The 17,885-nt window shown below is 37.8% G+C and overlaps 1 protein-coding gene across 2 annotated transcripts in view; it reads right to left on the bottom strand.

The window, feature by feature from the left end:
* The window catches only part of LOC105262780 (box A-binding factor), a 37,340-nt gene that overhangs the window by 10,996 nt on the left and 8,459 nt on the right, over positions 1–17,885 (bottom strand). For both annotated transcript variants that reach the window (XM_011298555.1, XM_011298556.1), the window contains exons 2-3: positions 6,392–6,752; positions 4,837–5,694 (exon numbers count right to left, since the gene is read on the bottom strand). In XM_011298555.1, coding sequence (XP_011296857.1) covers positions 4,837–5,694; positions 6,392–6,752 — 1,219 coding nt within the window. The remainder of the gene's footprint in view (positions 1–4,836; positions 5,695–6,391; positions 6,753–17,885) is intronic.

The raw sequence follows: 17,885 nt of genomic DNA, 5'->3' as shown, positions 1-17,885 counted from the left end.
TGAGTCAGCGAATCTCAGGGAGATTGAGGAAGCGGAAAATACAGGGAGTTATTTCCTAAATTTACGAGATTTTTATTACCCTCAGATAAATAATTCTTTTGTGCCGATTTTTTTCCTCGTGATTTTCTAGCAAAACTCGGAATCGCGACGATCGTTTTGATATTATCCTTGAAACCAGAATATTTATTCGAAAAAGGAAAAAAACATTTCGCCATTTTTTACCGCGGTTTATATTTCTGCCTTTTTTATTGTGTAATGAGAAATAGAAATAATTTTTTAGTATCGTAGATTGGATTTTACTGAGCTGGCAAGATGGATGAGAATTTCCGTGAATAATTTAATCTCACGACGGAATTAAATTCATAACATTGAAAATAAATACTCAGAGCAACTAATCGGAGAATGACGCAAATGGTTTTAGTAGCGAAACCGTAAATTAAAGTCAATCAAATATTCCGCTGACTTTCCGACAGAAATATCTATCAATTTCTCTCCAATTAATTAACTCAAACCGCACATAATTGAGAATGCAATTGAAGTGACCACGGAGTTGTCTAAAACGATGAAAAATCTCTCCCCAATTAATGATTCATTAATTAAAATCCCAATGACTCCTCAAACCGAGATTTATATTCTCAAAAAGAACACGTGCCACCCATTGACCATAAAAAAACGGTACAACGGCGTTAACCAGAAGCGGAAGGAAGAAAACCCGTTCTCGTGTAACTCCGGTACACAGTAATCGGAAAAGTGCATCTACTTGTACTAAGAGTTCCTAGCACCTCTGCTTACCCAATGTCCCTAAGTACTGGGTAATGTTTCAATCGATTCGGACCATCCGTTATTTGATCTCGCAATGGGTCACAGGGTGGTCTCCATTCTCAATGGAAATACTGACGTAACAGGAAGGTGGATTTCGATACATTAGCGAGAAATGAGGATTTATTTTTCCACGAGTTATCAACTAGTGTGCGTTTACTAATACAACAATTGACACGATTCAACTCGTATCCCCAATGACGCATCTCAAATTTCTTCCCAGAAATGCGCAGTCATTTTTTTTTTTCCCACCTAATAATATATATTCCATAATCTATACTCCCCAGCCTCCCTCTTCATCCACCAACAAATAAAGAATTGTTCATTAGTTAATGCTTCATTAGTTAATGACGTCGTGAAAATTTCCCAGGGATCAAGATGCAGTATTCACCAGGGAGAATAAGCCGAATCCGCGAAATTTAATATCACTCCGAGGTTATAGCCCTGTCCCCCCAAGTCGACGTACTGCCACTGGAGATCACGCATGATAAGGTGTCACACTGCCCCCATACCTCCCCCCCCCCGACCCCCTCATCCATCTCATGCCCGAAATTCCCCACAAATATTTGGCCAACAACCCTCAATAAATCGACAACATATTTACCTATGAACTCGTCATCTCCGATATTCGTTGTATTTTTATCAGTGCAAAGTTACCATTGATAAAGTAGAGCACTATTTTTATATTTGTTCAGTCGCATCGAGATTACGGGGTGCCCCCTCTCTCACCGAGACATACCAAAAAAATAAAGACGAGGAAAGTCGCTAAATATTGACACGAATATTATTCCGATATCGATTCACCTCCCTTCATTGAAAAATTCTTATCAGTCTTCTTCCTCTTTTCCCGTTTCAACCAATGGTCAGCGAGTAGTCTTCCCCCATAAGAAATAAAATAATAAAAAAAAAAAAACACAAAAAAATGACGAAAAATGAAAGAAGACAGAAAAAGGAATGGAGTAAAATTCAAAACAATGAAATAATAACTCACTGCATCTTGGAGATTGGTCTCGGCTCTTGCTTTCAGAGTCCCACGAAAAAAATGGGGGAAAAAGTGAGAAAAAAAATCACGTTAAAAAATGCAGGAAGGAGTAGGTGACCCGTATCTGTCACCGTGCAGACAAGAACTGAACTGAAAACGTCCAGAGACACCAACCGTAGCCACTACAGACAGTACGTCGTGGCGGTCCTCCAAGGTGGCCAAGGATTTCCCCTCCAGCGCCTTTACCAACGCACTCTCGAGCTTTCTCCCTTCTCCAACTTCTTCAGCACTTATTCTCAATCCCCCACGTCTCCCCAAGCCCCCCTCGAATTCCCTCGCACTCTCCACTCTTTTCCACCTTGAGCCCCCACCCCCTCCCACCCCCTAAGCCCCCTTCCTCACCCTTACGCCCCCTACTATCCTCCTACCATTTTACCTTTTATCCCCCTTTCTTTTATTTTTTTTTTGTTAAGAACACGTCATCATTATTCTCACTTGATTTTTTTTCTCGTGTTTATATTGGATCTTTATTTTTATTTTTTATTTTGATTTTTATTTTGAGGTCTTCTCAATTTTACCGCATGTTATTGGGGTCTAGCTAGTTTCCTGCAGCATAATAAACTATTGTGATTAACTATCAACTGACAATAGATTTCTTTACGGGTACCTAGGCTCAAGAAAATTTTTTGCCACTCCAAGTACAAGTAGAGTAGAATCGGGTGTGAGTTTTAATTTTTTGTTGTTGTTTATTACTTGGTTTGTTGTGAGTACTACTTATGAGTAATATTTATTATTTTGTCGGAGACTCAATGAGTGAGAGTGGACGAGTATTTGAGGTCTCGGGTTTATTCAGATTTGTTGTTGGCAGTTGGTGGGAATAATTGTGAAACCGAGTGAATACGGAAATTTGAAAGAGTTCAATGACTCGTGGATTGTTGAAGAAGTGTATTGACAGCTTTACAACTGTAGGATGCAAATGTTATTAAATTTCATCGGAATTGAAATCGTGTTTCGATGTTTTGGTCCATTCTTCCTGGGTTATACTCGGTTTTTGTTTATTGTTTAGTTTACGGCAAGTGGTGGTAGGTTATTGAATTTTTGGGCATTCTAGGTGATCAATTAATTTATCGGTTTATTTTCGGTTGTCAGAACTTCAGGAAGAGAAATTCGGAGCACAACTTACCCTGACCTTTACCTATTTCTTCGCAACTCTGCATTATTGCAAAATTACACTTGCCATTTCAAGGAAAAAAATGGACATTTTTAACAATTTTTCATTAACGAATCATTTAATATTTTTATTTAAAAATGAATTGAATTTTTTGAATTTATTTAAAATCAATAACCTGACTCTCTGGATTTTTCAAGATTAATGCGAATATGAATTCAAATGCATATTATTTTAAATTCGGACGACTTTGTGACTTTGTGGGTATTTTTACAAATACATAATTGATAATTATGTATTTATAGGTAGTACAAAGGGGTGTTTGGGGGACTAATTGAAGTTCTGATGTGCATGAGTTCTCCAAGCAACTTGGGGTACACGTGCCACCCGCACGTGGCACTTCCGCAGGACTTTGAAATCTTTCCCGGGGTGTTATCAGTTCAAAGGTTGAGGCTCTGTTTCACGTAAAAATTTGACAGGGTGAACGAACCCATCCGGTATTATTTTAAATATATTTTATCTGAACTCCGTTACTCCGAATGCATAAGCTACCAAAAAAAAATGACAATGCAATCAATCAGTGGTTCAACCCGAGAAATTTTAAAATATCCTCTTCAAAATTTTTTTCTCTTTGAGTGCATTCACTCTTGATAAATCCAGAGATGAATCACAACACAAATATCCTGCAAATATCTCAACAGGAAAGAGCGGACCTCACAAACCTCTCCTCCAGATCAATTTCTATAAATCACATGAAAAAAAAATTATTTCAAAATTCACCCTCTCATTTATTTTAAAAAATACCTCAATTGATGATTCTATATTAATGACTATAATATAAGAATCAATCAATCGTATTTACTAATTTTAATTGATTATCATAGGATTCAAGGGTTATTTTACAATAATTTTTTTTCGTGAGCAACAAAAAATAATCCATCCAATATTTCCCACCCTGAAAGATCTGTAACATTCAAACCTCCCCCCACAAATCCCGTCAACTCGATACATTATCGCCATCAGATATCATGTGTAAACTTTTAATTGTAACGAATTGACAACGAGTTTGTTCCGAGTAAACGTCTCAATTGAATCAACCTAGTAGCCGATTGTTGAAATGAACCTCAAAAGATAACATCGTACCCGATAATAGCCCTCGTCTTCCCCCTCGGCCCACAACCACTCGCCACCAAAAAAAAAAAAAATTCGAATCAATCCCCCAATATTCTCGGCTGTTTGTTGTTCTTCCGAAAACAATAAACTGAGAATGAAAATAAACTCTCAGTTTTCACCGGCTATTGGCATAGGGTCGAGGTGCATCGTTTTACACCCCTCCCTCCCTCGAAACCTGAAAAGTCCCTTCAACAGGGATCTCGGACCTTGTGCACACAAAGCCCTCTTCACAACCCTCACCGGTACCCCAATGGGCAAATATTTTCGCGGGGCACCTAAATGACGTGTACATTCCCCCCCGCCACCTTCTCACTTTGTATTTTTTTTTCACCCCCTGGGGATTCTACGTGTCGGCATCGAGAAAAGAAAGTCTCTCGATTCGGAAATAATAATTTTGACAGAATCCTCTTCTCTCATTGTTTAATCACTCATTATCACGCACCATTTATTATTTTACCAATAATTTTAATTGTTGAAAATTTGTTATTGATTTAATGACGATTTCCCGAGAATTTCAATAAAAACGGAGAAAACGAGTAATTGACGGAAATAACACGAATCACAACGGATTCAATTATTAAGGTGAAATTAGTGTTGATGAATAAAATTTCAATGAGAATTGAAAGGCAATCGATAACTTCTGATTTTAAGTGCGATATTGAGATTGAGAGTGAAAAATTAGTGATGAACTGACCTTAATGAGCCACTGGGTGAATGTGGATTGGAGTTCTGCTCGTGATCCTGATGATGATGATGAGGTGTTCCAGAGGAGTGATACATGGCATCGATGTAGATTTGATCGGATACCCTGTCACTTGCCTCGAGTATGTGTCCCCCCTGGACATTGGAGGGTGGTGGTTGCATAGCAGTGAGATGTGTAAAATTCTGGAGTCTCCCCTGATCACTGGGGCTGTATCCCCCTTCGTGTCGATGTGGCGAATTGATTCCCTGATCATCATGAGGACTTCTGCTGGATCCTGGTGAGCTACCAGTTCTGACTGGCGGTGAAACATCACCAGTTCTCATCTGGACGTAAGCGTCCTCTGGCAATACGTCGTCCATGTGATGATGTCCACTGTCACTCGCACCTCCAGTGCCACTTGCAAAATTTGGAAACAAAACACCAAGTGAAAAATCACCTATCTTGGGATTCCTCATGGCCGCTGCAATAGCACTCAGTCTTTCGTCACTGTCAATGTGATTGTGCTCCTCGTTGTGGCGATGTAACTGCGAGTGATGCTGGTCAATGTGAGATTGACTCTGGCTCGATGATGGTGAGAGTTGCTCGATACTGTACCGTAGCATTGTGGTGGGTGGCATGTGACTGGTAACTCGATTTCCCTCAGACGGTAGTGTTGCCTCGGACCCTCTGTGCTTGTTATCCCCACCCTCGGGAACAGCTACCTCCGTACCAGCCCCACCGAGCTCTGTGTAATGATGAAGATCATGATGATTCTGGTGGAGGGAGACGACCTGCTGCTGACTCTGCTCCTCCTCTTCCTGGGGGTTGTCAACGCCTTCGTACACTGGGGATGATTGCTGGAGATAATCCCTGAGGAATTGACAGATTCAAATTTTTTACCCCTAGACCTCGAGGATATACGTTGAACTTTCGTTGTCGTATAGTGGAAAATATCGGAAATTTCACGACGTTTATGGCAAAATTAGAGAAAATATCTTTTTTGGAAATTTATTAAATTACACCATTCTCCGATTTAGTTTTTCTCTCAAAATTGTGGAAAACTCGGAAAATTAAAAAAAGACAGAATTCCAGAATAAATAAAAATTCAAAAATCCATTCTCCGGCAGATTTTGTCCATCAAAATTCCAATCCAATCCAATAAAAATTTCCAAAAATCGCAAAAAGTCGAAAGCAATTTTTTTTAACAGTACACTGAGAGAAATATTCAATAAAAATTACGTGTATTTTCCGTAATTCTGGAGCGAAATGTGGTTGTCGGAAATTTTACGGAACTGTCACGTAATTTTTATCTAAAGTCATGGAAATTTTCCGCGGTGTTCCGTAATTTTTATCTGAATAATCGGTCAAAAATAACGATACCGTCATTTAAATTTTTCAAATCAACTCCGTAATCGGTAATTGAACTGAAAGTTCCGTAATTTTTACTAAATATTTCTCTCCGTGTATACTTGAATCGGTCCCCAAAATTCGCCAGCAATAAATTTAAAAAAAAAAACAGAAATTTTTAAAACAATAATAATTGAATGAGTGGCATAAATTGTCTCACCTCTCGTGAATGATGTGATGTGAAGAATGATATCCCAATTGATGCAAGGTATATCCAGTGGTGGTAGTGTGTTGGTGTTCGGGTATAACGAGTGAAATAGCAACGGGTTCGGGTGCAGTCGGTTCGACAAGGGCGCCATTTTCAATTTCCGGTCGGACCGCCTCCAGCACGCCCACACTATCCCCGCCATCGTCACCATAGTCAAGCTCATGCTCCTGTTGTTGTCTCAAACAGGAATTGCTCACTTGCTCATGTTCACTCTCGGTTTTTATCGTTCTTACGAGACTTACAGCTAAAACACTCGTCTCGTTATTCCCCTCAGGCTCATCCGTCAGCTGACGATCCACGTACCCCAGGGCATCTTTGATTCAACATAAAGTCATCGATTTTAGTTCTCATTAATCAACTTTTTATAACAAGTTCATTGTCAATCAAGTAACTGGGGAGAGTAATTGCAAAAAATCGCACAATCGGAGAAACCCACTCTTTCTGCTTCACATTTTGTATAGATAACTTGAAAAGCTTATCTCACACCGTAAACACTCGTTTCTTCAATATTCCATAAAAAAAACATCAATTCTTTCAATTTATGAATTATATAATATCTCATTGCAAGTGCATTGGCAATTTTTTTTATTTTGCTATTAAAAATTGTCTAAATGCGTTTCGATATCTCATAATTACTCGATAAGTAATCATTGATGATTCTTCCAACATGTTGTAATTAATTTAATTGTAAATTATTTTGGGTTCGATAGAATTGAGTTAATCCATAGTTGGAAGGATTAAAGCGGGAGAAATTGGTGATTAGGAATATTTCTACGGAACTCTCAATGAATTTTGCCAAAATTGGAGAGTTTTAACATTGAGTTGACCTTATTGTCGCTAACTAATCAAATTGGAGAGGTCAGGCCCACTACCCGATAATCCCCTGAAGCTCCCCCAATTCATAATTTCTATTGAAAAATAACGTATTTTTATCCAACGAAGAGAGCCCAACTGAACAGTACTAATTCACCCGTGAATGTGAGAGCTCTGAATAACCCAAACAAGTCAGAAAAATTTATTAAGCTTCACGCTTATCACTCGACCCCGATAAATCGGCGTAAAAATCCTCATCAAAACATAAATGCCTTCGCGCCGAATTGAATCATTACGCGAACATTCAATTTTTATTTATCCGCAATACCCCAATTATTCCCCTGAAAATCCATGAAGAATCCCATTTTTTGATAAATTCGGCAAAAATATTGAAGATCTTACAAACAAAACCGATTACCCTATGTTTCTCTGTCCGCATAAAGATTTTCTGTTTCACATAATCTTTCGAAAATTCTCTGAAACAAAATTTCTCTTCAGAGGATAGCCTTGACGAAATGAAGTCTCGATTAAGTACCAAGAATAAAACTAAAAAAAGAATTGATTACACATATTTCACAAATAAAATCGTCGATTGACTGAAGTATTGCGAGAAAATAGAGGACGCCGCATTTTTAATGATCTTTAATTGGACCATAAAAAAATAATTCTTACAGTACCCCCTCTGTCATCTCCATTTTGCCCATAACAAGATTCCAAGATATATGAATGAATCCCTTTATCTGGACTGTTCAATGACAATATTCACGAGGCATCCTGTTGAACTCGCATAAAAATTTCCTCGTTCAGCCCAACATTCAGAAGTCCCCCAAAAATAAAAATAAAAAAACAGAAGATGAAATAGAATCCGAAGAATAGAGAGGAGCAGTGAACAAGGCCATCGTTGTAAGAGACGTACAGGAAAAGACTCAGGGGTAGGATATTTTGTGGCATACAGGAGGTGCAGAGTTCCTGGCGATAAGGGCCCAGGTGTTTTTCCCCCTCATCCTGAATTCTCCAGCTTGTGAGCCGTTGGACTTCCCCTAAATAAAACACTAGTGAAAAATTTTTCTGCTAAAAAGCCACACGATCAGAAGAAAATTGTTTGGATTAAAAAAATGTCTGGGAATGTGTAACTTCAGTCACATTTTTTAGCACAAAAAATTGATTTTTTGGCAGACGGAATAATGGCTGTGCCATCACCAGAAAATCCGCTGAAGACGTTGTTGTTTCTATTTCTAAATGTTTTTAAATGTTGAGAATTTATCTTACGTCATGACTAAACACTAGAGACGTAACAGTTTGTTATAGTAGGCTATATGTGAGTGCTATGATAGCTTCTGGAGTAGAAACTAGAGATAGCATGCAATCGTTCAAGTCCATTCATCCCGGCTGCAAAATGATAGGCTAATCTACCTCATTCTTTTTTTTGCAAGTTGTAACGTAATGATTTTCACACTTGAGTCGTTACCGCAATGTTTGTCGTTCAAAAGTAATGGCTTTTGTTGATGTTTGTTCGAGTGATTAGATTTTCAAGACTACTTGACATTCATTCATTTCGAATCATTCATTTCACAGGTAAACGAAGTTAAAACAAATCAAATCAATCTCATCATCGTATTTCTATATCATATAATCATCATACAAATTAAATATAATATTAAATTTAAAAACTGAGTGATAAATAAAATAAATAAAAGGCACATTTTGTTCCAGAAATTATCTGCTTATTTCACTTTGTCCAAACTTTCTCGCGGAATAATTACGGAGTAATTCGAGATTTTTGTTATGAAGTGCAGTAATTGATACCGAATAATACCGGAGAGTTCCTCGGTTTTACTTCCTGGAATTTGCATCGAGTATAGTCTTTTAATATCTCTAGATGGTATTTATACTTGCGGTTTTATTCAGAAAATTGAAAGCATGAAAGTATGTAAAGTACGATTTTTTCATTGGATGATCCATAATTTAATCGTGTCAATCGATATTTTCACGAGAAATCCTACACTAGGCGCCGATAGAGCCCATTGCATTGGTAATTCAATCTCGATCATTATCGCAAAATGTCTCAGGTTCAATAATAATAATAAACAGCAATTATGCAAGTGCTGCAGAAATAGAAGAGAGAAGATGATTACGATGGTTCATTCAACAGTCGATGGATGAGTTTTGAATTTTATCATAAGATGCCGAGATGAATGTCAATGTGACATAAAAATTGCAATATTACCGCGTAATTTAATGTTTCATGACAATAAAAAATGTTTGTCTCTGCGTGGAGGGGCGGCTCTAGTGATTTAATTAATGATAAAATGCTGGGGATTTTGTTGTGGAATTTGGAGTGATGGGTGGAGCGACATGTCCCTAGGGTGCGATTTGTTATTTACCATGAGATATATTCTAAATGTTATTTTTCTTCTCTGGTTGGAAGATTTTTGAGGCACGAGTCGTGTGGTAAAAGCAGCAAATATTCCTCTGGGGGATTTCTGGCATGTGTTTTCGACCAAAGTACAGCTGAAGGGGCTCTGTTCTCGGGGCCCCCTCTCTTGCAGCACGTGTGCGCCCCCCAGACTGCATTCGCAAATTCCACTAAATGTCACGTTTTTGTTTTTAATGGTAATTAGGTGATTTTTATGAGAGAAGTCTATTCCAAGATTTATTCATTCGCGAGACTCGACCCCAGCATCCCCACGGGTCACTGACTGTTGCCCCATGACGTCTTTAAATTTCGAACGACTTTCTTATCTCTCTTCAAATATTTTTGTCCTTTTTACACAATTTTTTTATTCTCCCTCGTAAGTCTCACTTTTTCGGGTAATGCCATTATAATTATAATTGCTCATTGGTAGAGATTATTTCGCAATGGGCGAGTTTTTTTTTTCTTTTCATTTTTTATTTGAATCTTTTTGAATTTTAGGGAACGCCTGAATAATTAATTTTTATCGCATTTCATTTGGATTGAATGGAATAATTGAAAATTCAAATTTTTTATGTCGCGAAAATGTGAGTCAAAATTGGACAATGAAAATTTCACAAAATTTCGATAAAAAAATCATGTAATTCCACATTATTTCTGTTTATCAGAGGAATTTTTAAATAAACATTTCAACTCATAGATATCTCTGAGTTTCCCATGGCATTCGTCAGTTTCCGTTTCCATCGGATCGATCATAAATCACCGATGGCGAGATCGATGAACTATCAAAGAATAATAAAAATGGGGAGTGGAAAAAAATATCGGGGAGTGATTAATTGGCTGAAATGGAATTAAAGCGGAGACTTAGCGAGGGCGTAACAAAGAGATGCGGACATGGAGCGATGAAACAATGAAGTTGAAAAAAAAAACAACGAGTTATTCGTGAGTGGAAATTTCGTGACGTCATAGCGTTCTTTCGAAGTTTATTGTGGAATTTATGTGGCACTGGTCGAGCTCTCGATTATGCGACGATCCGTGACGAACTCTGGACTCAGATCCCTCCGTTATTTTATTTCTCTCGTGATTCTTCACATTTGTTTTATGAGAAACGGAATAAGAAGTATCGACGTGAAGAAGACGAGAGCATGGGTCGAGCGCCAATTACGGTCGCATTTTTCGAATACGCTAATGAGATTTTAATTCACCACATGAGAAAGTTCCAGACCAGAAAAAATTACTAAAAATTCCATTCAATTACAAATTCTTCAGAATTAATAACAGGTAAATATAACTTGACATTTCATCAATTCGCGCTAACTTTTCTCGTGTTAATATGAAACTTTGACATAAGTTTCTCGGCGTTTCACGAGAAACGTGGAATGTCTCCGAAGAACATGCACCTTATCACCTTCCGACACATCATGAAACCGCAATTAATTATTCAATCAATTGTGAGCAATTCTGAAGAATTCCTCGGTTTTAATTCTCCGAAGTTGAATACCATAATGGCCATTCTCCGAATGCTTATAAACGTTAGTTATAGTTGTGATTTCATCCAGAAATGGAGCACATGCCCGAGTGAAAATCGAAATCAACTGGTTTTCCTCATTTTTCACATATAAAATATTTTAACGACCCACGAATTAGTAACAAATTATCCTAATGCCCTTATTCCCAACACGAACGACCCACAGAGGTGTCCAAGTAACTCCCATGAATTTTTTATTACCACTTGTAAACCGATTTCGGGGCATTTTCCGCATGAGCTGCACCTAAAAAGGTACTTTGTACTTCATTTTCAGGAGTTCCTTACGTTCGAGGATAGTAAATGCTCGATACTGCGCTTAAATCACTCAAAAACCGCTGCCCGACGTAATTAATGGCTTCTTGAGAGTCCAATGAAACCTCCGAAAATGAAAAGATATGAGAAAAAGGGGAATCGTAAAGTTTACGGTTTTTATGTATTTTCAACGACGTTTAGGGATTAGGATAATTTTTTTCCCCTCGGGGGAGCCCTTTTTTGTGGGGGACCTGCCGCTCTCGTTTTTTTTTTTCATCACTACATTCGAGTGCAGGTCCTCGAGGCCCTTCTTCGAAATATATCCGACATTCTAGAATTCCCAATGTCAAGAGAAGTTAACCTTTCCCATATGGGGTATGTCGACACGATGTCTAGAAATCGGGGGCGCCATGGTGTCTGCAAAAAATTCGCATGTCCGTGATTATAATCTCGAGAGATTGTCATCACTCGTGTTTTTGAGGATAATTTGAACTTTTGTATTTGTCGATAAGATTCTACAAAAAACTTCAATTACCCCAGAGACATACCGAAAATGTCAGACTATTTCTTCATGAATTAAAGATATGTCGACATCCGAAAAATTTCTTCCAATTCTTCAAGATAAAAAGGTAAAGTTCAAAGACGGTCATTAACCCGTTATCTTAACGACTCGTTAGACTCCCGTACTATCTCAAACTCTATTATAAACAAATCATGATCCATTGGTTATTGCCATCTTATCGTTGTACCCGGCAAAGAGACAAATTCGTAATCTATTTGATTTTTTGCCCAACCATTGGATGCCAAACAGTGTAAATTTTTGAAAAGGCATTTTTATACGGTTTATTAATTGCTTTGGCGGCGGTCTGTGATTTTATTTTCCGGTGTATTTGCACTGTGGGGGTCGGGGCAAACAGGTACTCCAAGAAACACAAGTTTCCTTTTTTATAACTGAGCTAGCAGGACCGGGACATTTCAATGCTAGAGCAAATATCGCACGAATGAATCCACTTTTTCTTCCTCTTTATTTTCCTTTTACTCTTTCGTCTTGCCGTGTCATTACTGGGGAGAAAACAATCCCTCCAAATGTACACAGGAAGTCATGGGTGACGGAGAAAATATTTCCAAAAATCTCTTCCAGATTTCATTTTAAATTAGAAAAATGGAAAATTAGAAGCTCGGAGGTGCAATGGAGGCAAAAGAAAAATCAGTATTCCTGTTCAATTTTCGGGCCCACGGTATCACGTTACCCCATTTATTCCCATTTTCTGGGACTTTTCAACGGCTCGTTCGGTCCCATTAGTATTCCTTCGAGCCGAGAAACGAAAAAACACGAGGAAAAAAATCTTATTATCGCCCCAACTTAATTTTGATCATAAATAATCTCTATTTCTCCCCCTCAATTTTTTACTATAATTTTTTTTCAACCCCGATATTTTTTCATTTTTCTCACGATCAATTAATCCCCAAAAATTCGTTACCTTTTTTACTCGGTTTTCTTTTTTTTCATCTTATGTGACATGTGACTCCATTTTTACTTCTTTCTTTGGCAGAACATTGGCTTCTTTGAGAAACCGTAATAGCGAAATTTTGTCAACTACCATTTACAATTTTATTATGACAATAAAATAAAATCACCTGTCAATTCATTAACTTTTTTTCTCTCAATTATCATAAATTGAAAATGACTCACTGTTAATTAATTACCAATTAATTAAATCCCGGAAAATTAAACCTTTGAGAACTAGAAAAATCTGTTCATATTTTTGGATAGAGTCATAATTCAGGGCGAATAGCTGAAAAACCAAATGCTCTGTGATAATGATTGAACTAATCATCGGGTGTGATTTTTTAAGAGAACTCCAACATGTGGGTGATGATGCTGTGAAGGAACGAAACCCAGACAGCGTGGCGTAACCGGAGCTGTCCCAGTAGATCGTCCCCAAATGAAGAAACAAGTGTCTCCCTTTCTGTTAATCGAAATTTAAGCGCCACCATAGCAACCCATTGGATAACAACGATCATCTGTGAAGCAACAATTGCCAGGCACCTAGAGCTCCAAAAAGCGGCATAACTTTGTACGGACTCATCTCTCCCCAGTAAAATATCAACAAGTCGATTTGAAGTGAGCCGACGAGTGAATTGAGTACATATAACTGTCATAAATCAGTTGTCGACGGGTGCAGAGGTCACCAAAGCCATCCCAGTCTCGACATCTAAAAAAAATGAGACTATTAAAAGTCCCTCAAGACCCAGAAAATCTCGAGGACACTATCTCCAAAATTTACGCACGCCTTATCTCCCCGGATTACCCAGATCGTTCTTCCCCCCGGCTTTAATTACTCTTCAGAGAATACCACAGCCATCAAAACAGAAGAGTTAGCTAGACCAAATCAAATATTATTTGAAAACAGTTTAGTTAACCCTGAGGAGTTGATGCTGAGTCGTCAGAAATTCCCCCAGACTCGGGCAACCCTGTGACTCTTGACTTCTTTCAGAGTTAAACCCTCAAGTCGTCTTAATATCACCCCCTGCCCTAGTCCAAATCTCTGAAAAACAATCGGCCCTTCTGACACTCGCCCAATGTACACAAACATACCCAATACTAAACCCAAAAATCAGAGTCACTTGTTTTTCACAGCACAAAATATTCCCTTGTTTTGTACATAGGATTAAATCACCACAGAGTGGTCTAAATTCCGCAAAATCTACATTCAAAAATAATCTCACGAGGCGAGATAGAAAAGCTAGTACTAGTCCAGTACAAATAAATACCCTTATTATTATAATAAATAAAGGTTATTGGATAACAATATTTTTCTCTTGTTACTTGTTACAACCATCATATGTGGGCACATTAAAAAAAAATTATTCAATAAAGAAAATCTGAAACAATATATTCAATAAATCCATTTATGCATTTTCATTTTACAATGAAAGTGCATAACTAATTAATATTCAATAACATTGAATAGTGCTGACAAAATTGAATTTCTACTTCAGGTAATATAATCAATTTAAGAAAATATAAAAAAATAATTTTTATGGTCAATTCAGAGAACGATTGTGCAAAGAAAGTGTGAAGAAATGAATGGCTGTAAAAAAATCCAAAACTACCTGGATTGTATACCAAAGAGGGGGAGTGTTTGGGGGGAGGGCAAAACCCCAACAATTCTCTTTCTCTCTCTTGGGATTGTAGTGAGTGCGTGACGTCATATCCTGGAGTAAACGGACATCCGGTCTTCTGGACTCCTGGCCCAAAGCGATAACGAATCTGCGCCTCACGACGAGAAATAAAAATGAAAAAAAAAAATAAAATAAAAATGAGAGAGAATGGGTTTTTCGGTTTAGCTGGTCGATGGATCGCATTGGTGAGCTGGTGTTATGGGGATTTATTCAGAATATTTGGAGTTCATTTGTGTTATCAGGTGCTGGTGTCGACGCCCTCCTTGTCTACGTGCCACCCATAAATTTCAGTGATAAGGGCCTGACATTTAATTCACGGTGGGATGTCCTGACCCTGTTCTGTTTCCTTGCGCCTGTGTCAAGTCATTTGACGAGATCAGGCTCTCGTTATCGTAAGTACACTGATATTAACGCTTTTAGTGCGTCTTTGCTGTCCGTCATTAATTACACTAAATAGAAATTAATTAATTCGGATCGCCATTTCCAATGATTTCCGATATTTTACCCGAATGAAAAAGGACAATTTATTAATTATGAAATTAAACGTCAAGAACAAATCGGCGAATGATCGTTATAATGAATTCCTGTGAAAGACGATATTTCCATTTTAATAATAAAAATTTTCTTGGGAAGATTCTTTCACTGAGTAATTCTATTCGGGGCGAATATCCACAACAGAAGTAGTGGATATTACTGGACCTGTCCCCTAATTACTACTCGCACTACCCCTCATTAAGTTGTTAAAATCTGGGGATTTTTCCTGGGACATTGAGGTAGACAATTGCTCATGATGCAATAATTTGGCAGACAGTGCGGAAATTCCCAGTTGTGTCTGGCGTCGGTTTGTCGTAACCCTCCAACAGACAAAAGGACCATGAAGTGGTGGAAGAAGCGCTCCGTCAAAAGTACAATTGTCAATATTTGCCTCGTTATTATTTTACGGGCGGTGCTTTGTTGTTCGGGATTACGAATTTATGGTGTTGCATAGAGTGGGGAATGAGAGGCTATCCATCTGCTTTGAAAACCGCAAGAGCCATAAAATTATCCCCCAGATTAATTTATGTTGGATAATACACACTGGGATTTCGCCTACAAATTTCCCCAGATGAGGGTAATTCATGTCCACATCTGTTGGGGAGTAAATTTTGAAAATTAAAACAAATACGGATGAAGTGGTCCTCTCCACCTATCATGGTCTCTGATTGTGCCCGAAAATTTATAATTTTTCAAATAAAAAATCCAAATATATAAAGAAGAATTTATTTAATTAACGAAGAAATAATAAATGGAAAAGACAAGTTCATTTGGTGGTGCACAGATGGCATAAGTTCGCAGAACAGTCGCGGTTTTGTTTCGCAATTTCAACGGCATATATATACTTGTTTTATTATTTCTCCTCGTATTGACCGACACAATTCCCTGGGAACACATATGTATTTGTACACACGTAAGCTCGCAGCCTTCTGAATATGACCTCTCGTACGTCAAGGAATTCATGGATTTGTTATTGTACGCGGAATGGGGTTGTGAAATTTGATTGGAAATTCGTTCGATTAAAACCGTGCGATCTGGGGGAGTGAGAATTTGCAATTATTCCAATTTTTCTACTTCTGTGGGTTTTATTTTTCATATGGAGAAAAACCAGAGGCAACAGGTCGCGCCGGCAAGAAACAATCAATATACTCTCGACATTTCCTTATGGAACTCATAAAATATCACACGGCAGTTCGAGAATTGCTCAGAGGTGCTCAACAATTAATTGAATTCACACTGCATTCGAAGCAATGGATCTCTTTGTACTGGTTATTGACAAATTTATTGCATCCAAAAAGTCGAAAAAATCATTTTTCATTAGAATTTTTTTACGGATTTTTATTCAAATCGTTCGTCGACCGAACAATGGAAAGATAAATTACCCCCACACTTCTAGATTTACATCTCACATTGGAAATTTCTTTTTAATTGTTTTTCAATTTCGAATTTTTATCCAATGATGAATTATTTAGAATAATTGTTTCAATATTTAATTGACCGAGTTCAAAGTTTTTCCTGATGAAAAGATAAAAAAAATTGATAGACCGTCAAAGCTAATTGACATGGTAACAATTGTAATTGTTGCTGAGATAATCGGAGACTGCATCTGCTTTCGAAAAGAAAATTGTTGATGCACCGCCGCACGAGCATCTCCAAGTGTCAAATGATAATTCAGACTTTAAAATTAATGAGTTTGAGTTGAACAGCTCGGTGACACCCCCTCGGTTTCTGGAAAGTGTTGTGTCTTGTTTTCATACAACATCTGGGCGTATGGTAACGAATCGATTAGTCCTGACAAAGTGGAGACACAAGAGATGGCACATTTTTCGAGTGCCAGATAATTTAACTCCAGCAAAACACGTCTCAGGAGAAATGCAGAAAAAAAAATCCGCCTCCCTGAAAACGCCCTCTCGGTAATTTTCCTCTATCTGCACAGCAACCGAGTGGCATTGGTTTGTCAAAACATATTTGGGAGGGACAAGTATTTATATTATCTCTGGGAAAACATTTTTTATTAATTGTCTTTCACTCTTGACTTTTTCAAATACCTCATGGGTATAAATATCGCAATCCTATTCTTTGCAAACTGGAAAATTTACTATTTACATTTTTAATATTAACTATTTGAATATTCTGCCAAAAGTCAATTATCATTTACTGTGATAACCCAAATTTTCCGGAATTCCAGAGATGGATAGGAAATTTCGCTCGACTTTTAACCGAAATTCAATTGAATTTTATATAATCAAAAATCTATACGACTATGTGACTCAAACCCACTAAATTGAACCGATGCCTCAGATAAATCATAATGGACAAAAATATCTTTAATAGTTGAGTGCACCTGGATGCCAGTAAAACCCTCAAAATTTCGTTCCTTCATAATTGAGCGGTTGTTTTTCTGCAGCTGAATAACCCGCGTGGGTCGTACCCACCACTTTGATAAGAACAAAAACATTATTTTCCCAGGCAAAATAGTAACAAAACGGAAACGTGTCGCTGGTAGGTTTTAGCGTGGGTTAGTGTCGCTCAGGGGAACAACGCGGAAAGAAAGAATAAAAAATGGAAAAATTGCCGTGAGTAACGAGTACATTCGCTCGGTTGCCCTTATGCGGGCGTCTTATCAGTATGAAAACCCAGAGTTCCCCGCAACCCAGTTTTGTGCCCTCCCTCGAAGAGGCCCAACGATTATTTCAAACGATGCTAATTATGCTGGACGA

The sequence above is a fragment of the Fopius arisanus genome, unplaced genomic scaffold, assembly GCF_000806365.1.
Source record: "Fopius arisanus strain USDA-PBARC FA_bdor unplaced genomic scaffold, ASM80636v1 scaffold00011, whole genome shotgun sequence".
NCBI classification, from domain to species: Eukaryota; Metazoa; Arthropoda; class Insecta; order Hymenoptera; family Braconidae; genus Fopius; species Fopius arisanus.
Note: the sequence above shows the minus strand (reverse complement) of the source record. Positions and strands in the feature narration are given on the sequence as shown.